The following is an 18,402-nucleotide window of genomic DNA, read 5'->3' as shown; positions in this document are numbered from 1 at the left end:
ACTTGGGCAGCTCATGGCTGAGTTGGCTGGTCAGTGTTCATCCCTCAGGCTTGCCTTTCTGCTGGTCTGTCCGTGATCTTCCTGCTGTCAGCCGGAACTGGTAATAACTGTCCTATCCTGCTTGCTATTAAAGGCAGATGAAGGACTAACAATCTGCCAGCTGGTCCCATTTTGTTCTGGTGTGACATCTCTCCGATAAGAGCTGACAATTCTCATGGACATAATCTGCTTAGCTGGTCACGTTTTTACTTGCTGGGCATATATTGTACAAGTGTCCACATAGTGCTATACACATTGCTATTTAAATGTTAAAGATGGAACATTCGACAGATTCGTCTTAGGAAACTTGATATCAATCATCTGTCAACTCTCATGTTTGTGATTTGTTTGAGTGGCATTCTAGAAGTTGGTGGTATAGAGACGACAAAACTTTATGGATGAACAACTTATTTATTTTCACAATGGCGACGTTTCCCTATAGATTCTTATACCGTTTTCAAGCATAAAGTTTTGACATCTCTCATGTTTGTGCAGTAGGCCTCACGTTCTTTTAATGAAAATCACGTTCTCACAGCCAGTATACTAAATCTCACATGTTTTCGTAATATGTATAAACTTGCCAGCAGAAGCTTCCAAAATACAGTCAAAAATACCCCCAAAAACAGTGATAAAAAACATACCAGCAAGTGAGAATATCATCAGGGTATTACACATTACATTTCCAGACTGATTCGTAGAGGAACAAAAAACACAACACTATGCTAAAATGTCTATATTTATTTACATTTTATACATCAAAATACAATATTTATAACAAAAAAGTTATTATATCATATTTATGCTGTTAATCACATCTGTTACAATCATGAAAAAATCTTACAAAGGTACAATAATAACCAAACAGTCAGGTGTGTAATCTTTGTCAAGTGGCTGTGAAACCCTTGCTTCTTTGGTATTCTTGTGAAACATAAATTATTTTTACAGTTCATTATTTGGACAAACACAATACTTGGCTGCTGATATCCAAGAGATTTAAAAAAATAAAATCTAAATAGCAACTGAAGAGATAAAAATATGCCGTGCATAATTAATTAATAGAGAGACATGAAACTACTGACATGAGCTACTGATTGTACAAAAAGTACTGACAAACATATGTGCAGAAGCTGTCCTTGTTATACAGACATGAAAGTACTGACGTCGGTTACTGCTGTTTACAAAAATAATCAAAACAGACATGTAGAAGCTGAGAAGGATGACAATCTGGAGTTTCACAGACGACTGACCAACTTTTCATACATAATGCAAGTCTGAACAGAACCTAATATCAGAAGCAACCATTATGTCATAAGGTTAGGTTTTGAAGATTCTCCTACGTAAATACCAAGGATGTAAAAACTATTAAATAAACACAAAAATCAAATTTTCCTTCAGAAATGCAATTGAAGGATGAACTGAATTTCTTGACATGTGGAACTCTATATATAGTGGAAGACATGATTGATTACACTGTCATTTATCTTGTGGAGAGACAAAGTTCAAAACATTTTTGCTAACTGAAAAAGCGGAAATTCAATTTCCCGTAAAATGCTGAGGTTGATGGTCCACTTCAGGATGACCATAACGAAAGGCGAAAATATAGCTTATTCTTCCTCTCTATAGTAAAGAGAAGGAATGTGCTGGCAATCGGAAGACATGATCAATTGAGATGTATCTCGGGAGAAGCGAAACCTGACATTGTTAAAAAAGAGGAAGAAACAAAAAATTCAAATACCTAAATCAATGTACGTAATTTGTTGGACTAATAGACAACCAAAGCATGATTTACTTCTGTTGTAAAATTTGCATTGCCTGATCGAAGATTGAAACATGTTTTGTGAAAACAATTCACCGTTATGAAAAACAGAACGAAACAAGAAAGGGACATAACAGCTTCCTATGTCCTTGCTGTGAGCGGCTGTTTCATGGCGTTCTCAGTGCTGTGGCCGAACGTGTTGCCATATCGGAACTTTTGGCCTGGAGGAGAACACCGAAGTGATTATGGACATTTACAGTAACAAAGGGATGCGCTTGCAAGATAACATGACATGATTTTGTTTGTTTGGTGATTAACGCCTCACTCAGCAATATTCCAGCTATATGGCGGCGGTCTGTAAATAATCGTGTCTGGACCAGACAATCAAGTGATCAACAGCATGAGCATCGATCTACGCGATTGGGACCGCCTCCGTGGTGTAGTGGTTAGAGCTTCCGCCCGGAGAACGGAAGGTCGCGGGTTCGATCCCCGACTGCGTCATACCAAAAGACCTTAAAATATGGTACTTGTTGGTCCCTGCCTGGCGCTCGGCATTAATGGGTACAACAAGGACTGGTCGGCTCGGAGTCAGTATAATGTGTCTGAGTGGGGTATTCATGCTTCACTGCGGCATGGTATCTCAGTGGGCTAGCACTATAAAACCAGCTTAAGTCTGGGCTAGTACAAGCAGCCGCACATACACATACACGCATGCACGTCGTCATATGATCGAAATATTCTCAAGCACGACGTTAAACCCAATTTCACCTCACCTCACCTACGCGATTGGGATACGATGACGTGTCAACCAAGTCGACCACCCGATCCCATTAGTCCCCTTTAGGACGTTAATGGGTTGCTGAAGACTAATTCTAACCCGGATCTTCACGGGTCCAATATTATATATTACATGACAATAATTATGTGCATATACTTTGCTGATGAACATATCCCTGTATCGTTTCAGGAAGTAAGACTCACCTGCCAGCAGTGCAGTGGGTATGGGTTGGACTGTATAAAATGTAGACGTGCTACAAATCACTATATGTTTCATATTATCAGGTGATGTTCTATATATAATGTACACACACCAGTTAGGCTACCCTCTCTGTAGAATGTTCAAACAGTGAACTCACAAGGCATGTGTCCAATATAGTGAGGTTAAGGTATACACAACTTTCATCACAAGGTATCTGTTCAGAATAGTGAGGGTGTATGCACTAGTGGTGGTCCGATTAATTGAAATAATCGAAGATTGGTCGTAGTGACTATACGACCAAGCAATCGATCATGTTTTCTCATAATCGAACACAAACAATTGTGGAACATTTGTTTTCATTAACAATATATTTCACATGGTTGGTTTTGTCTGTTACATTCCTTAAGCACTACAAGCTCGTTCCAAGACATGATTGAATATATCTTAAAGACTCTAAGAAATGTATGTCCCTTACATACTTGTCATCCTTTAAAGATATGAAATTTTGCACCAAAAAACCCAAAGAACTACATGTTGTTTTTCCTTATTTGAGCATTAACAAAAATAACCAGGAACATTTCATAAATGACGCTAACCAATTATTTTCGATGATTGATCGGTTGTAATGAACCAATCATCAATTATGAAATTTTAACCAATTTCCAACACTAGTATGCACCATATAGTAAGCTTCCATCTATACTCACCTACCACCACAGACTGGCATAGTGAGGTAGAAGCCCATTTAAGGTGTATGTGTAATGTAAATTCCACTATATAAAAACTAAAAACCAAGTAACTAGTGTAGGGAGGTTCTTTTATACACAACTTAATCATCAGGTATATGTCAGATATAGTGATGTTCCACTATATACCCACCAGGTATGTGTCCAGTATGGTGGAGTTCCACAATACATTATCACCCGGTATGTGTCCGGTATAATGAGGTTCCACTATAGACTTGCCAGGTATATGTCGGTCATAGTGAGGTTCTACTATATACAACCAACTCACCAGGTACGTGTCCGGTGTAGTGAGGTTCCACTATATACAACCTACTCACCAGGCATGTGTCCGGTATAGTGAGGTTCCACTATATACAACCAACTCAGGTTTGTCTACTAACGGGATCGGGTGGTCAGGCTGTGCTGGCTTGGTTGACACTCATCAACAGCCCAAGGTATGTGTCAGGTCGAGTGAGTCATGCTGTTGATCACTCACCAGGATGTGTCTGGTCCAGACTTCCATTATATACAGACCGCCGCCATATAGCTGGAATATTGCTGGTATACGGCGCAAATCTAAACTCACTAGTCTCCACTACTACAACTCACCAGGTATGTGTCCGGTGTAGTGAGGTTCCATTATATACAACAACTCACCAGGCATGTGTCCGGTATAGTGAGGTTCCACTATATACAACCAACTCACCAGGTATGTGTCCGGTGTAGTGAGGTACCAGTCCTGTCTCTACGGGGTACACGCCCTTCATATCCTGGACTATTTTCTCCTCCCTGTGGACGGTGACAGGCAGGCCCTTGATAGACTGTGACCGAGCCACGTCGTCGGTGAATTCGTTCAGGGCGTGGTGGGTGATGATCGGGTAGCCGATGCCGATTAGACCACGTGACCGAGGGACGAATCCTGTGTAGCCTGAATGACAGATTTGGAGAAATAGGGTTTAAGGTCAGCTGATTGCACATGTATCACGCGTGCGTGCACGTGTGTGTGCCTTTTGCTCTACTAATGCCGGTTTTACAGTGCTTGTCAACCGAGGCACAGTGGTCTTCAGCAACCCATGCTTGTTGTAAGAATCGGGTCGTCATGGTTGCTGCAAGTCATCGTATCCCAATCACGGATCGATGCTCATTATTTCAATCACTAGGATCTCTAGTCCAGGGGCTCCTTTCACGAAGCAACCTTTACTAAGGTTAACCTTAACTCCCATTCTTTAACATTGCACTAAGGTTACGTTAGTGACTTACGATCACCCAAGTGCTTTGAGAAAGGAGGTCCTGATTTCTCGAAACAAAGATCGATTATTTACGGACCGGCGTAATATGGCTGGAAAATTGCCAAGTTCAAGCAACAACATAAACACATTAAACAGACGCACCGTTATATACCCTAACATTGTTCAAAGCGGCATAAACAGGAGTCATCAGAAGTACCACCGGCCCCCACACATTTTAAAGAACAGATCATCTGACAGTTACTTTAAGTCCAACTTGATTTTTTTTAGACTAAGTCCGAATCGTTTCCATGGAAATCATGAAAAATTAAAATGCCAAAAATCCGCAAATAGCAAAAGGCACCACTTAGGCATCTGTCTCATATATCTGGTAAGTTCTGTCCGGAAACGAAGCCCATCCCTCCCTGTTGAGACTAAGTCCGAATCGTTTCCATGGAAACAGGGGAAAATAAAAATGCCAAAAATCTGCAAAAATAGCAAAATGCACCACTTTGGGATCTGAGAGGTTTTATTGATAGATATTGAACGATTTTTTAGTTATGCTCCGGAAACGAAATCCCCCCTTTTTGAGAGAAAGTCCAAATTGTTTCCATGGAAATCCAGAAAAAATGACAAACATCTGTAAATAGCAAAAGGCGCCACTTTAGGTTCTGTTTATATAAATACCAATTTTTGTAGAAAAAATATTGAACGGTCTTTAAGTTATGCTCCGGAAACAAAATGATTACGGACGGACGGACATACAGACGGACGAACGAGGCGTTGACTGTCTCCCCCCGCATTAACAACATGAACACATTAAACTGACACCCCTATATACCCTGACACTGTTCAAAGCGGCATGAAACATTTCACTGACTTACCTGACATGAAACATTTCACTGACTTACCTGACATGAAACATGTCACTGACTTACCTGACATGAAGTTTTTGTTTGGGTCGGCATTGCTCATGTAGAAGGGTGACATCTTTGGTTGGACGGCGTTAGGAGACAGATAGGACTCGGGTTCCGCAGCTATAGCCTTTAATGGGTGAAGCTGCTTCGTTTTTAGGGGCTGCAAAACAACGCGCACACAATACTAATACCCTGCATAAATTCAAGTAATACGCACAGACTGTGGTGCAGTGCGATACTGATGAACGGACTTATCAAATTGATCAAACCTTTTTAACGAATATGTTCATTAAACTCTAAACTCATCACATAGTGGGGGTAATTATTAGGAAACTATGATAAACGAATTACTCTTGAAGATTGACAAGTTTCGGTGTCTTTTAAGATCTATACAACCAGGTCCTGTCTTTCGTGATGAAGACACTCGTCCATCAGGAGACGATAATTTCATTGGTGCTTCTTGTTATGCAACCTTTATGAGATTTGGCTTTACAGTTTGACCATACTAACCACATCATCCTAACCAGATCCAGATATGTTTGTGTTTTTCATCACTGGCAGATATTATACCATTCTTAACACAAACTCACCTGTAGATGTAAATGTAATGATCGTTAGATCATCAGGTTCACTGTCTGTCAGATCCTGCGATTTTGTCCATAAAGCAAGCACAGATGTTATTTTTGTATCAAATCTTTGAGAGATCTCTTAGTGTTGAACTAAATTCAACCGCACATCAAGAAACTAACCGACAGATAAGCTGTCCTGGGCGTCCTGTCTGTCTATAGGTGTTCTACAGAAACTCACCGACAGATCAAGGGTTGATCTGGGCGTCCTGCCTGTATATCGGTAAGTCATCTACAGAAACTCACCGGCAGATCTCGCTTTGTCCTGGTTTGTCCTGCTTGTCTATCGGTAAGTGTTCTACAGAAACTAACCGACAGATAAGCTGTCCTGGGCGTCCTGTCTGTCTATAGGTGTTCTACAGAAACTCACCGACAGATCAAGGGTTGATCTGGGCGTCCTGCCTGTATATCGGTAAGTCATCTACAGAAACTCACCGGCAGATCTCGCTTTGTCCTGGTTTGTCCTGCTTGTCTATCGGTAAGTGTTCTACAGAAACTCACCGGCAGATTCCGCTTTGTCCTGGGCGTCCTTCCTGTCTATCGGTAAGTCACCTACAGAAACTCACCGGCAGATCTCGCTTTGTCCTGGGCGTCCTTCCTGTCTATCGGTAAGTCACCTACAGAAATTCACTGGCAGATTCCGCTTTGTCCTGGTTTGTCCTGCTTGTCTATCGGTAAGTGTTCTACAGAAACTCACTGGCAGATTCCTCTTTGTCCTGCTTGTCTATCGGTAAGTCATCTACAGAAACTCACTGGCAGATCTCGCTTTGTCCTGGGCGTCCTTCCTGTCTATCGGTAAGTGTATCGGTAAGTCACCTACAGAAACTCACTGGCAGATTCCTCTTTGTCCTGGTTTGTCCTGCTTGTCTATCGGTAAGTGTTCTACAGAAACTCACCGGCAGATTCCTCTTTGTCCTGGTTTGTCCTACCTGTCTATCGGTAAGTCATCTACAGAAACTCACCGGCAGATTCCTCTTTGTCCTGGGCGTCCTTCCTGTCTATCGGTAAGTCATCTACAGAAACTCACCGGCAGATCTCGCTTTGTCCTGGGCGTCCTTCCTGTCTATCGGTAAGTCATCTACAGAAACTCACTGGCAGATCTCGCTTTGTCCTGGGCGTCCTGCTTGTCTATCGGTAAGTGTTCTACAAAAACTCACCGGCAGATCTCGCTTTGTCCTGGGCGACCGTCCTGTCTATCGGTAAGTCATCTACAGAAACTCACCGACAGATGTCGCTTTGTCCTGGGCGTCCTTCCTGTCTATCGGTAAGTGTTCTACAGAAACTCACCGGCAGATCTCGCTTTGTCCTGGGCGTCCTACCTGTCTATCGGTAAGTCATCTACAGAAACTCACTGGCAGATCTCGCTTTGTCCTGGGCGTCCTTCTTGTCTATCGGTAAGTCATCTACAGAAACTCACCGGCAGATTCCTCTTTGTCCTGGGCGTCCTTCCTGTCTATCGGTAAGTCATCTACAGAAACTCACTGGCAGATCTCGCTTTGTCCTGGGCGTCCTTCCTGTCTATCGGTAAGTCATCTACAGAAACTCACTGGCAGATCTCGCTTTGTCCTGGGCGTCCTGCCTGTCTATCGGTAAGTCATCTACAGAAACTCACTGGCAGATCTCGCTTTGTCCTGGGCGTCCTTCCTGTCTATCGGTAAGTCATCTACAGAAACTCACTGGCAGATCTCGCTTTGTCCTGGTTTGTCCTACCTGTCTATCGGTAAGTGTTCTACAAAAACTCACTGGCAGATCTCGCTTTGTCCTGGGCGACCTGTCTATCGGTAAGTCTATCGGTAAGTCATCTACAGAAACTCACTGGCAGATCTCGCTTTGTCCTGGGCGTCCTTCCTGTCTATCGGTAAGTCATCTACAGAAACTCACCGGCAGATCTCGCTTTGTCCTGGGCGTCCTTCCTGTCTATCGGTAAGTGTTCTACAGAAACTCACTGGCAGATTCCTCTTTGTCCTGGTTTGTCCTACCTGTCTATCGGTAAGTCATCTACAGAAACTCACCGGCAGATCTCGCTTTGTCCTGGGCGTCCTGCTTGTCTATCGGTAAGTCATCTACAGAAACTCACTGGCAGATCTCGCTTTGTCCTGGGCGTCCTGCTTGTCTATCGGTAAGTGTTCTATAGAAACTCACTGGCAGATCTCGCTTTGTCCTGGGCGTCCTACCTGTCTATCGGTAAGTCATCTACAGAAACTCACCGGCAGATCTCGCTTTGTCCTGGGCGTCCTGCTTGTCTATCGGTAAGTCATCTACAGAAACTCACCGGCAGATCTCGCTTTGTCCTGGGCGTCCTGCCTGTCTATCGGTAAGTCACTGGCAGATCTACAGAAACTCACTGGCAGATCTCGCTTTGTCCTGGGCTTTGTCCTGGGCGTCCTGTCTATCGGTAAGTGTTCTACAGAAACTCACTGGCAGATCTCGCTTTGTCCTGGGCGTCCTGCCTGTCTATCGGTAAGTCATCTACAGAAACTCACCGGCAGATCTCGCTTTGTCCTGGGCGTCCTGCCTGTCTATCGGTAAGTCATCTACAGAAACTCACCGGCAGATGTCGCTTTGTCCTGGGCGTCCTGCCTGTCCTGCTTGTCTATCGGTAAGTCCTGCTTGTCTATCTACAGAAACTCACCGGCAGATGTCGCTTTGTCCTGGGCGTCCTGCCTGTCTATCGGCAAGTCATCTACAGAAACTCACCGGCAGATCTCGCTTTGTCCTGGGCGTCCTGCTTGTCTATCGGTAAGTCACCTACAGAAACTTACCGGCAGATCTCGCTTTGTCCTGGGCGTCCTGCCTGTCTGTAACGCCTCCAGGTCAGTCAGTTCCTGCATCTTGCCTTTGTGTACCCGGTGATCCATCTCAAAGTCACGGATGGAGTTCCGGCAGACCTCGGCGTAACGCGTGCCGAAATAGTGCTCGCCCTTGGGGATGAAACCTGGACAGAAGTCAAACTGCCTCGCTCAAAAAACGGACAAATATCAAGTGTCCAGCTGAACACATGGCCAATATCAAAAGTCGAGCTCAATAAATGACCAATATGCCCGGCCTAGCTCAATACATGATCGGGGTGATGGGTTAGCCTAATGGTTAAAGCGTCCGCTCGTCACGCTGAAGACCCGGGTTCGATTCTCCACGTGGGTACAATGTGTGAAGCCCATTTCTGGTCTCCCCCGCCGTGATATTGCAGGAATATTGCTAAAAGCGGCGTAAAACTGTATTCACTCACTCAATACATGATCACTTTTACCTATCTGGATCAATACGTGTCTAAAATTACCTGTCTAGATCAATAAATGGCCAAATAACCGCTCAATATGTGGCCAATACATCCGCTCAAAACTTTGCCAATATCAATTATCCAGCTCAATACGTGGGCAATGCCAACTGAAACTGTCAAGCTCGATGAACTGTCAATATACACTGTATAGCTGGCAATACAATATACACACACATATACTATGTAACTCTATACGGGACAAATATCACTTGTTGATCCCCAGAAACTACGTTGCTCAATACACAGAATTATTTTAAATAAATAAATAACATAAATAAATAAAATAAATAAATAAATAAATAAATAAATAAATAAATAAATAAATAAATAAATAAATAAATAAATAGAAGATAAATAGAATAAATAAATAAAGAGAAAGATAAATAAATAAGTACGACACAAACAATTATTTAATTAATAAATAGATAGATAGAAAGATAAATAAATAAGTACGACACAAACAATTAATTATTTAATTAATAAATAGATAGAAAGATAAATAAATAAGTACGACACAAACAATTAACTAATTAATTAATAGATTGATTGATAAATAAATACTGTACGACATTAACAAAATCTTAAGCTGGGAACACTGCATCTACAAATATTCTGTCTCTAATACAACACCCCCACCCCACGTCAAGGAAAACCTTGGTGACATTGAACACGTATGTACTTCCAACTGCAATCCGACCTGCACCCACCGGAGCGGTAAAGACAAGCTAAGTTGAGACTTGGACTTCTACAGGCGTGTAAATCAAAGCCGATCTGCTAATAAGACGGGATCGGTTTCGTGTGTTCATGGTCGCCTGGCTTAATCGTAGATACAGTCTGTATTCTATCACTATAATCGCATTAGCTTATATAACATTCTAGCGCAAAGAACGTCCTTTACATGAGGTTCTGTAACTGGAAGAAATACCTCATTGAGAGCAATTTCCAGCAATATCACGGTGTTGCCTCGCTATGGGGGAATGAACCCGGGCCTTGGAAGCCATTTAACCACTAGTCTACCCCACCGCCCCTTAACTGGAAGAAATATCGAGAGATGCAGGGACATGTCACAACGTGCAGGACAGTATATGTTTGTTTGTTTGTTGTTTAACGCCGCACTCAGCAATATTCCAGCTATATGACGGCGGTCTGTAAATAATCGAGTCTGGAGCAGACAATCCAGTGATCAACAGCATGATCATCGATCTACGCAACTGGGATACGATGACATGCGTCAACCAAGTCAGCCTTTTGGTTAAGTCTGAGATTAATCCAAGTCAAGATTGAAAAGCAAGTATATCACCTTCAGTGAGTGAGGTTTTACGCCACATTTAGCAATATCCCAGCAGTATCACGGCGGGGGTCACCAGGAATGCTCTTAACACATTGAACCCATGTGGGGAATCGAACCCGAGTTTTTGGCGTGTCGAGGGAACGCTTTAACCACTAGGCTTCCCCATACGGTACATGGACAGAACCTGAGTATTACTATCTAAGATCAACACTCTCGTGTTTAATCGTTCTACAATACAGAAAATATACACTCAACACGAACTTTCTGTACACAAATTTTGGTTAATTCTGAGATTAATCCGCTTGACAAGTCAAGCTTGAAGAGCAAACATATCACCTTCCGATTTTAAACTGAGCGACCGTACATGGATACGTTTTCATAACAGAACCCGAGTATTGCTATATAAGGTCAACACTCTCAGGTTAAATCGTTCTACAATGCAAAATATTTACACGTAGTACGAACCTTTTGTATACACATTTTGTTAATTTTAATTAAGCGGTGCCATCTACAAAATATTATCGACCCCCAGTTCCTAAAAAGAAGTAAACACTAGTGTTGGGAATTGGTTGCAATCTCACAGTTGATAATTGGTTCATTAACAGAGTCATCGAAAAAACTTGTTAGCGCCATTTTTCAGATTTTCCTATTCAGATAAGTATAACATGGTTCTCTGTTGTTTTTTGCTTTATTTAGAAACTGTGCAAATTGCATTTGCAAATTTCACATCCAATTAAAAATAATACATCTTGCTACTTTACAGTGATGACTAATATATCATGAACATAAACTTCCTGGAGTCTTCAAGAAATATTCAGTCATGACTTTTCATTAAGTGAAATGGGTTTTCTAAGAATTAAACAAGTTTTCAGACCCTTGGGAAAAAAAGTTACACAAACCACTTGCTTGAAGCCACCACGGTTTCGCCCGTGAACGCGCAATATCTGACATAAAACAGTCATGTGGATAAAAAGTAGTTCATCCTCGATGAACCTGAACTGGACTCTTGAAAATACCACCTTTCATCTTTAACTATCTGCGTGACCCATCAGTAGTGACGTTGAGTAACTTATTTTTAAGAAACACTGACATTATCTATATAATCACTGACACGCGATCATGTTCTCAACTCATTCCCAATCAGGCTGGTCTGGTACGGCCTTAAGTTAAAATTAGAACAAACATGAACGATAGTACATATAACAGTAAGCAAATAACTGTTCATAACATTAATAACAAACAAACACGCGCACGTACGCACACACGCACGCATCCACACAACATGAAGCATCATTTGTTAGATTGCCTACAGTCCCTTCCTTTCGACAAAGGAGAATTTAGAATTCAAACGGCGTTCTATAGCTCAAATAGTCCCATAGCTCAAACAGCGTTCTATAGCTCGACGAACACTGAATGTGTGTTGTCTGGTAAAATAAAATTATAGCTAACACATCGTCGTAGCAGATTTGTCAATCTTCACACCCGTTCGTGATCACATAGCTGGGGTTATGACTCCATTTCAAAGGCTAACGAAGTCTTTCGTCAATGTTGTTTTTACTTTTATTTTAAGGAAGAGGTGCTTACTTTTTCAAATGGTAACACTCTACTTACCTGTGTACCCTGGCACCATTTTCTCTACCAGCTTTTGGTCCCCCCAACTTTGAACTCGAGAGTTGAGAATCTTGCCTCGCTCCTGTTGGACGAGATCGAGGCTAGCAGACGGCTGAATGTCGGCGAGGACCAGACGACCGGAACTAGCGACATCCGTGTCTTGGAGCAGACGAGATGTCGTTCGGCCGAATGTCTGGCCGATTTGGTACTTGAATTGGGGACAGAAGCCGCCATAACTATAGGGAACAGAATATATAAAAACATATTTAATAAATGATGTTAACTATCATAAATATTATTTATTCCCCTCTATCATTTAGGTAGGTTTTAAGGGAATAACTGTTTGGCAACCCCCTGGGGAGATTCAAGCTCAGGGTAGGTCCCAGTACCTCGTGCATGTAACGAGAGACGACTAAAGCAGGCTTTATGAGCGGCTGATCATGTCATTGATCACCATTACACCAATAATCGTGATTCATGCCTGTAATCCTGATTATTTACAGACCGCCGTGACATTACTGACAGCGGAGTTAAACAATATTCATTCACTGAATCCAAAATGGACTGTAAAACAAGTTGACACACACACACTACCCCATTCATAATAAATAGTATAATTTTAAGACGACATATGCTTTCCAATGCATTATCTGGCAATATTCCAGCTCTGTCGGCAGCCTGTGAGTGAGTGAGTTTAGTTTTACGCCGCTTTTAGCAATATCACGGCGAGGGACACCAGAAATGGGCTTTACACATTGTACCCATGTGGGGAATCGAACCCGGGTCTACGGCGTCTTCGCCCTCATCAGTCTTAATATCAAACGTGACTGGACACATCAACAAAATACATTGTTGCCACGCGATTTGTGTGGGGTTTCCAACAAACAGGCCCGTGGGGAATTGTGAATAAAAACATCCCAAAACTAAACATTTAAGGGTCGAATAAAATGATTTTGCTGATTCAAGTCATCGTATCACAGATATTGCGTAGATCTAATCTCATGATGTCAATCACTGAACTTTCTGGTCCAGACTCGACTATCCATAGACCCACGTGACACACCTTAAATATTGAAGAATGTGGCATGAAATAAAAAATAAGATAACGAAGTCATCGATATTCCTAGCAAATGGTAAATACCTATCGAGAATATATCAAGTAGATGCGTGAGTGAGTTTAGCTTTTAGCAATATTCCAGCAATGTCACGGCGGGAGACACCAGAGATGGGCTTCACACATCGTACCCATGTGGGGAATCGAACCCGGGTCTACGGCGTGACGAGCATCCGCTTAACCACTGTGCTACCCCATCGCCCCGAGAATACATCATGTATAGGTAAATAATAATGGGATCAAAAGGCACCAGTTGACCACCAGATTTATTTGTATAAGCCAAGTTTGGTGAAGAAATATCAGAGGTATAGATCGTCTGCGTATCTGCGTAAATTACGCAAATATTTATGTGAAAACTCAATTCCTATCAAGTCTATTGCGTACATATTCTCGCTTGACGTTAAACCCAATTTTCACCTCACCTAAATACTCAATACATTTGATCTTACAATGGGATCGTACTGTAACCAGATTTATCTCATAAGCAAAGTTTGCAAACCTATATAAGAGATATTTGCGTATCTGCGTAGCAGCCCATGTGATGTGCTATCAAGATGGCGGTTACTGAGGATAGATAGAATAACTCTTAGCTTGAGGTGTATTGAGAGGTTCTATTTCAGCACCTGAACTTGGCAACTTGCAGTCTTCCTCATCGTTTCTCATATTACAGATCAAATACAAATTGTCAAATAACACATACGTAAACCAACATTTAAACTTCATTCTATTTTCACAAATAATGGAAAATGGCAAAATACCCAATTGAGTTTGAGTGAGGTGGGTATAATTTACTTGATTACTCAAAGGAAAATTAGGATACCCAATTGAGATGAACACATGCAAGCGAGTTACATAACTCAATGACCCAAAACGTTATCTGTAGCTCTGAAATATAGTTCGGTTTTCAAGAACTTCTCCAGAAACAAGTACTACCGCCGTTTTCAGTCTAGGTCGATGCTGTTGCCATGTAAACTGGAAATTTTGTTTGTTCTCTTTTTAAAAAAATGAATAACTATCAAAAAACGCACCAGTTTACCACATGACCTATCTACCTGCTGTGTTTGGTGAAGAAATAATAAACTGGTTACAAGAACTGCTTCGAAAACGAGCACTAACACTATTTTCAGTCAAAGTTGTTGCCATGGAAACATATAGACTATTTTTTATCATATTCCCAAAACGTCAAAGGGCACTACTTCTTCACAAGATCTATCTATGGTCAAAGTTTGATGAAGAAATATGGTACGGTCTTAAATTTCTGATTTCCGCATATTTCCGGAAACGATATCTTGCATGGACGCATGGAAGGAGTTCATGTTAATATCCATGGTAGATGTATATAAATACAGGTCTCCGTCATCTACCCGGCATACTCGGGGAGAAAACATCAAACCAGTAGAAGGCATGAAGCACCTTATAGCTATTTAATATTTTAGTTCTCATAATATTGATATGAAATAAGGAATTTTTTGCCATTTTTTACATATAACCTGTGTTATTGATTGAATGACTGCAGTAAAATATATTTGACAAGAAAACCTATTTTATTTACAATGTTTATCCTGCACTTTCATTGGCGTTCACACAACACAATAAAACCCGTTCTGTTAAATCCACATATGTACATGCAACAATTGTAATCAATTCCAATTCAATTCTAATTCTCGCGCTCTCTGTTTCTTCTATATATAGTTTCTTTCTATATACAATAGAATGTATATAATTAGGTATCCGGTATTCTGTAAGTGTACCGTATATAGATATCAGCTGATGGATAACTGGATTGGGTAAACATGAACATTTGTTGACTGAAAAAAAAACGTTCGCGGGAGAATGCATTGGAAAAGTCATTAAACTTCATTAGACTTATTTTTTTAGAGAGCTCTGGCGTATATGAAACTCTAAACAACGAAATATCGAGTTTGAGATTTCATTAATAACTGCTAACGACATCTTATTTTTCTCAAAAGATAAACCATAATATATTATGTGAATATGCTGAAAATAATATAATCTTGCATATCCGAAAATTGCAAGTCATTTCAAGTGGTACTGGTATTCAAAATCAACAACCACTCAGTATATCGATGTATAGATATACGTGATTCTTGTGATATACTCACCCGGGTGTATGGTATGGGTCGGGTGTCATTAAAATACTCTTCCCTTTGCAGTTTGAGCCTGGCATTTTGATTAACGAAACTGATGTTTACTGACCAACACCAAAGGTTAAATATCCCAGGAGAGAGTACCCGTGTGCCTTTCAGGGAAAGCTCGTGTCGCTATGAAACAATCACGTTACGTCACGGGATTTGCTGCCACGCGTTCTGTGACGTCATTTTGGAAGACCTCTGGAAACGGAGTCAGTGAACCAAAGGCGATCAGTCACGAATTTGCTTGTGTTTTATTATGTAATATGAGAAGGCAAACCTATTACCTTGAAAGTTTGAATAACCCGGTGTAAGATACTTGTATGATTTTAGTGCAGATTATAAAAGAAAGGTAAACGATTTGCAACAAATGAGTGTAGATATTAGAGGTGAATACATGTAGTTTACTTTTGGTCCTAATAGCCAAATGAAAGTATAAACAATTTTATTACGTTTCTATATGTCTTCAAGAAATGTCAATTGAAAAAATATAGACTACAGTTAAAGCGAAGAAACATCTGCAAGGTGCCGAATCCGGTTTTGACAATTTCCAGAAGGAACTTTATATGTTGACCCGTACTGACATTCAGTGAGTGAGTGAGTTTTGTTTTACGCCGCTTTTTACCCCAAACCCACTCACTCACTAGCCCAGTGACTTTTTTCGAAAAATATTGTGCATTAAAAAAGATGAAGTGGTAAAGTGGATGTTGACCTAAAAGCGGTGTAAATTTGCCAGGAATCGGAGTAATGAAAATCTAATGCACACCGATCCACTGTATAAAGTAATAAAACAGCGCTTTTAAGATGCTTTAGGTTATACATTTGGCTCATTATGTGTATGTAAAGTATTATTATCCCTTAGCTGGAATATTGCGTAACATGGCATCAGCGAGTGAAATAGTTTCCAAATTTTGCTAGCCAGTCGGGCTAGCTATGCCTGAAAGTTACTAACCCACAAAATAATTCACTAGCCCGAAATTTAAATGTAAACACGGGTTTCATCATTAAGCTGCTAATATGATGAACATTTTAATCAGGCCACAATGTTGCATGATTTAAATGTGTATACATAACTGAACAAGTCGGAGAGAGTGATATATTTAGGACATGACCCCATGAAATCGGGTCAGTGACTGTGGAGAGTTACTGGCCCGACTGGATTTTTACTAGCCATAGGCTAGCGCAGCGGGCCAGTGGCTATTTCGCACACTGCATGGCATAGAGCTATACTCAATCACCCTTTACAGTTGCGTTGATGGCCTTGCGTTCGAAGAGCGCAATTCGGTATGCAGAGTTATGTCCCTTCCTCCAGTCGCGATAGTTCTGTACATGCAGCTCCCTCCTTTCTACCAGCCGGCAGTGTTTGGTCGGTAAAACCAATAAATGCGGAAAACTGTTAAAACTAAGCAGAAAATAGCTTCTCCCACAGCTGTCAGGATCCACTGTCCGAATGCTCTACAATGATGATTGAATATGATTATCCGCCGCTTTTAACGACATTCCAGCATTTCACGGTGGAGGACATTCCAGCATTTCAAGTTTCTTTCACACATTTTACCCACGGTGGGAATCGAACCCGTTTTTTGTTTTGTTTTGATCACTTCCCCCCTTCACAGAAGAGAATCACTCACCTCATATTTTGTTGTGCATAACACATTGTAATACATAGTTCTGTTTTGGAAATCTTCTCTTCATTCAATACATATCTATACACAAGTCAAGATATTTCTTATTTCAGGAAGCCTATTCTCTAAATTCACTCTTTCATTACCCTGGGTTAGAATTGGTCTTGAGCATCCATGCTTGTCGTAAGAGGCGACTAACGGGATCGGTGGTCAGGCTCGCTGACTTGGTTGACACACGTCATCGTATCTCAATTGCGCAGATCGATGCTCATGCTGTTGATCACTGGATTGTCTGGTCCAGACTTGATTATTTACAGACCGCCGCCATATAGCTGGAATGTTGCTGGGTGCGGCGTTAAACAACAAACAAACAATAAACAAACCCAAGTTTATGTGGACTACGTGATTGTACTAGGTGGATTTTATCCTGATAGAGCTGTTTTCATCCCAGTAAGGAGGTGATTTCATCTCAGGATAATTTCACTCTAGAATGTATCAGTTCAAGGGCAGGATCTCCCCACATGGGTACAATGTGTGAAGCCCATTTCTGGTGTCCCCCGCCGTGATATTGCTGGAATATTGCTAAATGCGGCGTAAAACCAAACTCACTCACTCACTCAAGGGCAGGATCACTCCAGAGTGAAATTTAGGGGAGTAATTTAATCCATTTTTGAGGTTCATGGATTTCATAATGGTAAACGTCTGAAACATACTTGTGTTTCCTCCGGTTGGAAAACAATACACAATACTTGAATTACTGTTGTGGGAAACTCTACAAATAATGTAAGTTGATAAACCTATAAACTCCAAATCAAAGTAGTGAGGGTATATACGATCCAATGGTTGGTTGATATAAAGCGCAAGTCGAACGAGGTACGTCGGCACGTAAACCTCTGGGCCCTGTTTCATAAAGCTATCGCTACGACTGTCGTAAGTCTATGTTACAGTAAAGGAGGTACGACAGTCGTAGCGCTACGATAGCTTAGTGTAACTGGGCCCCGTTTCACAAAACTCTCGTAAGCTTAAGATCTCGTAACTTTTCTCGTAGCATTCGTACTCCTTACAG

At 41.3% G+C, this 18,402-nt stretch overlaps 1 protein-coding gene across 1 annotated transcript; it reads right to left on the bottom strand.

Annotated features, from left to right (window-relative positions):
• Window positions 1-762: 762 nt before the first annotated feature.
• Window positions 763-15,857, bottom strand: LOC124278811 (protein FAM166B-like). The gene is made up of 6 exons (XM_046714582.1): window positions 15,685-15,857; window positions 12,448-12,683; window positions 9,031-9,203; window positions 5,664-5,802; window positions 4,206-4,427; window positions 763-2,016 (listed from the first exon to the last, which is right to left on the bottom strand). The coding sequence occupies exons 1-6, from the start codon at window positions 15,747-15,749 to the stop codon at window positions 1,937-1,939; spliced, it is 915 nt and encodes a 304-aa protein (XP_046570538.1). The 5' UTR covers window positions 15,750-15,857; the 3' UTR covers window positions 763-1,936.
• Between the last annotated feature and the right edge of the window lie 2,545 nt (window positions 15,858-18,402).

This window comes from Haliotis rubra, unplaced genomic scaffold (assembly GCF_003918875.1).
Source record: "Haliotis rubra isolate DU_JTF1 unplaced genomic scaffold, ASM391887v1 Scf242, whole genome shotgun sequence".
Classification (NCBI taxonomy): Eukaryota; Metazoa; Mollusca; class Gastropoda; order Lepetellida; family Haliotidae; genus Haliotis; species Haliotis rubra.
The sequence above is the reverse complement of the archived record's forward strand: the minus strand, read 5'-3'. Positions and strand labels throughout refer to the sequence as shown.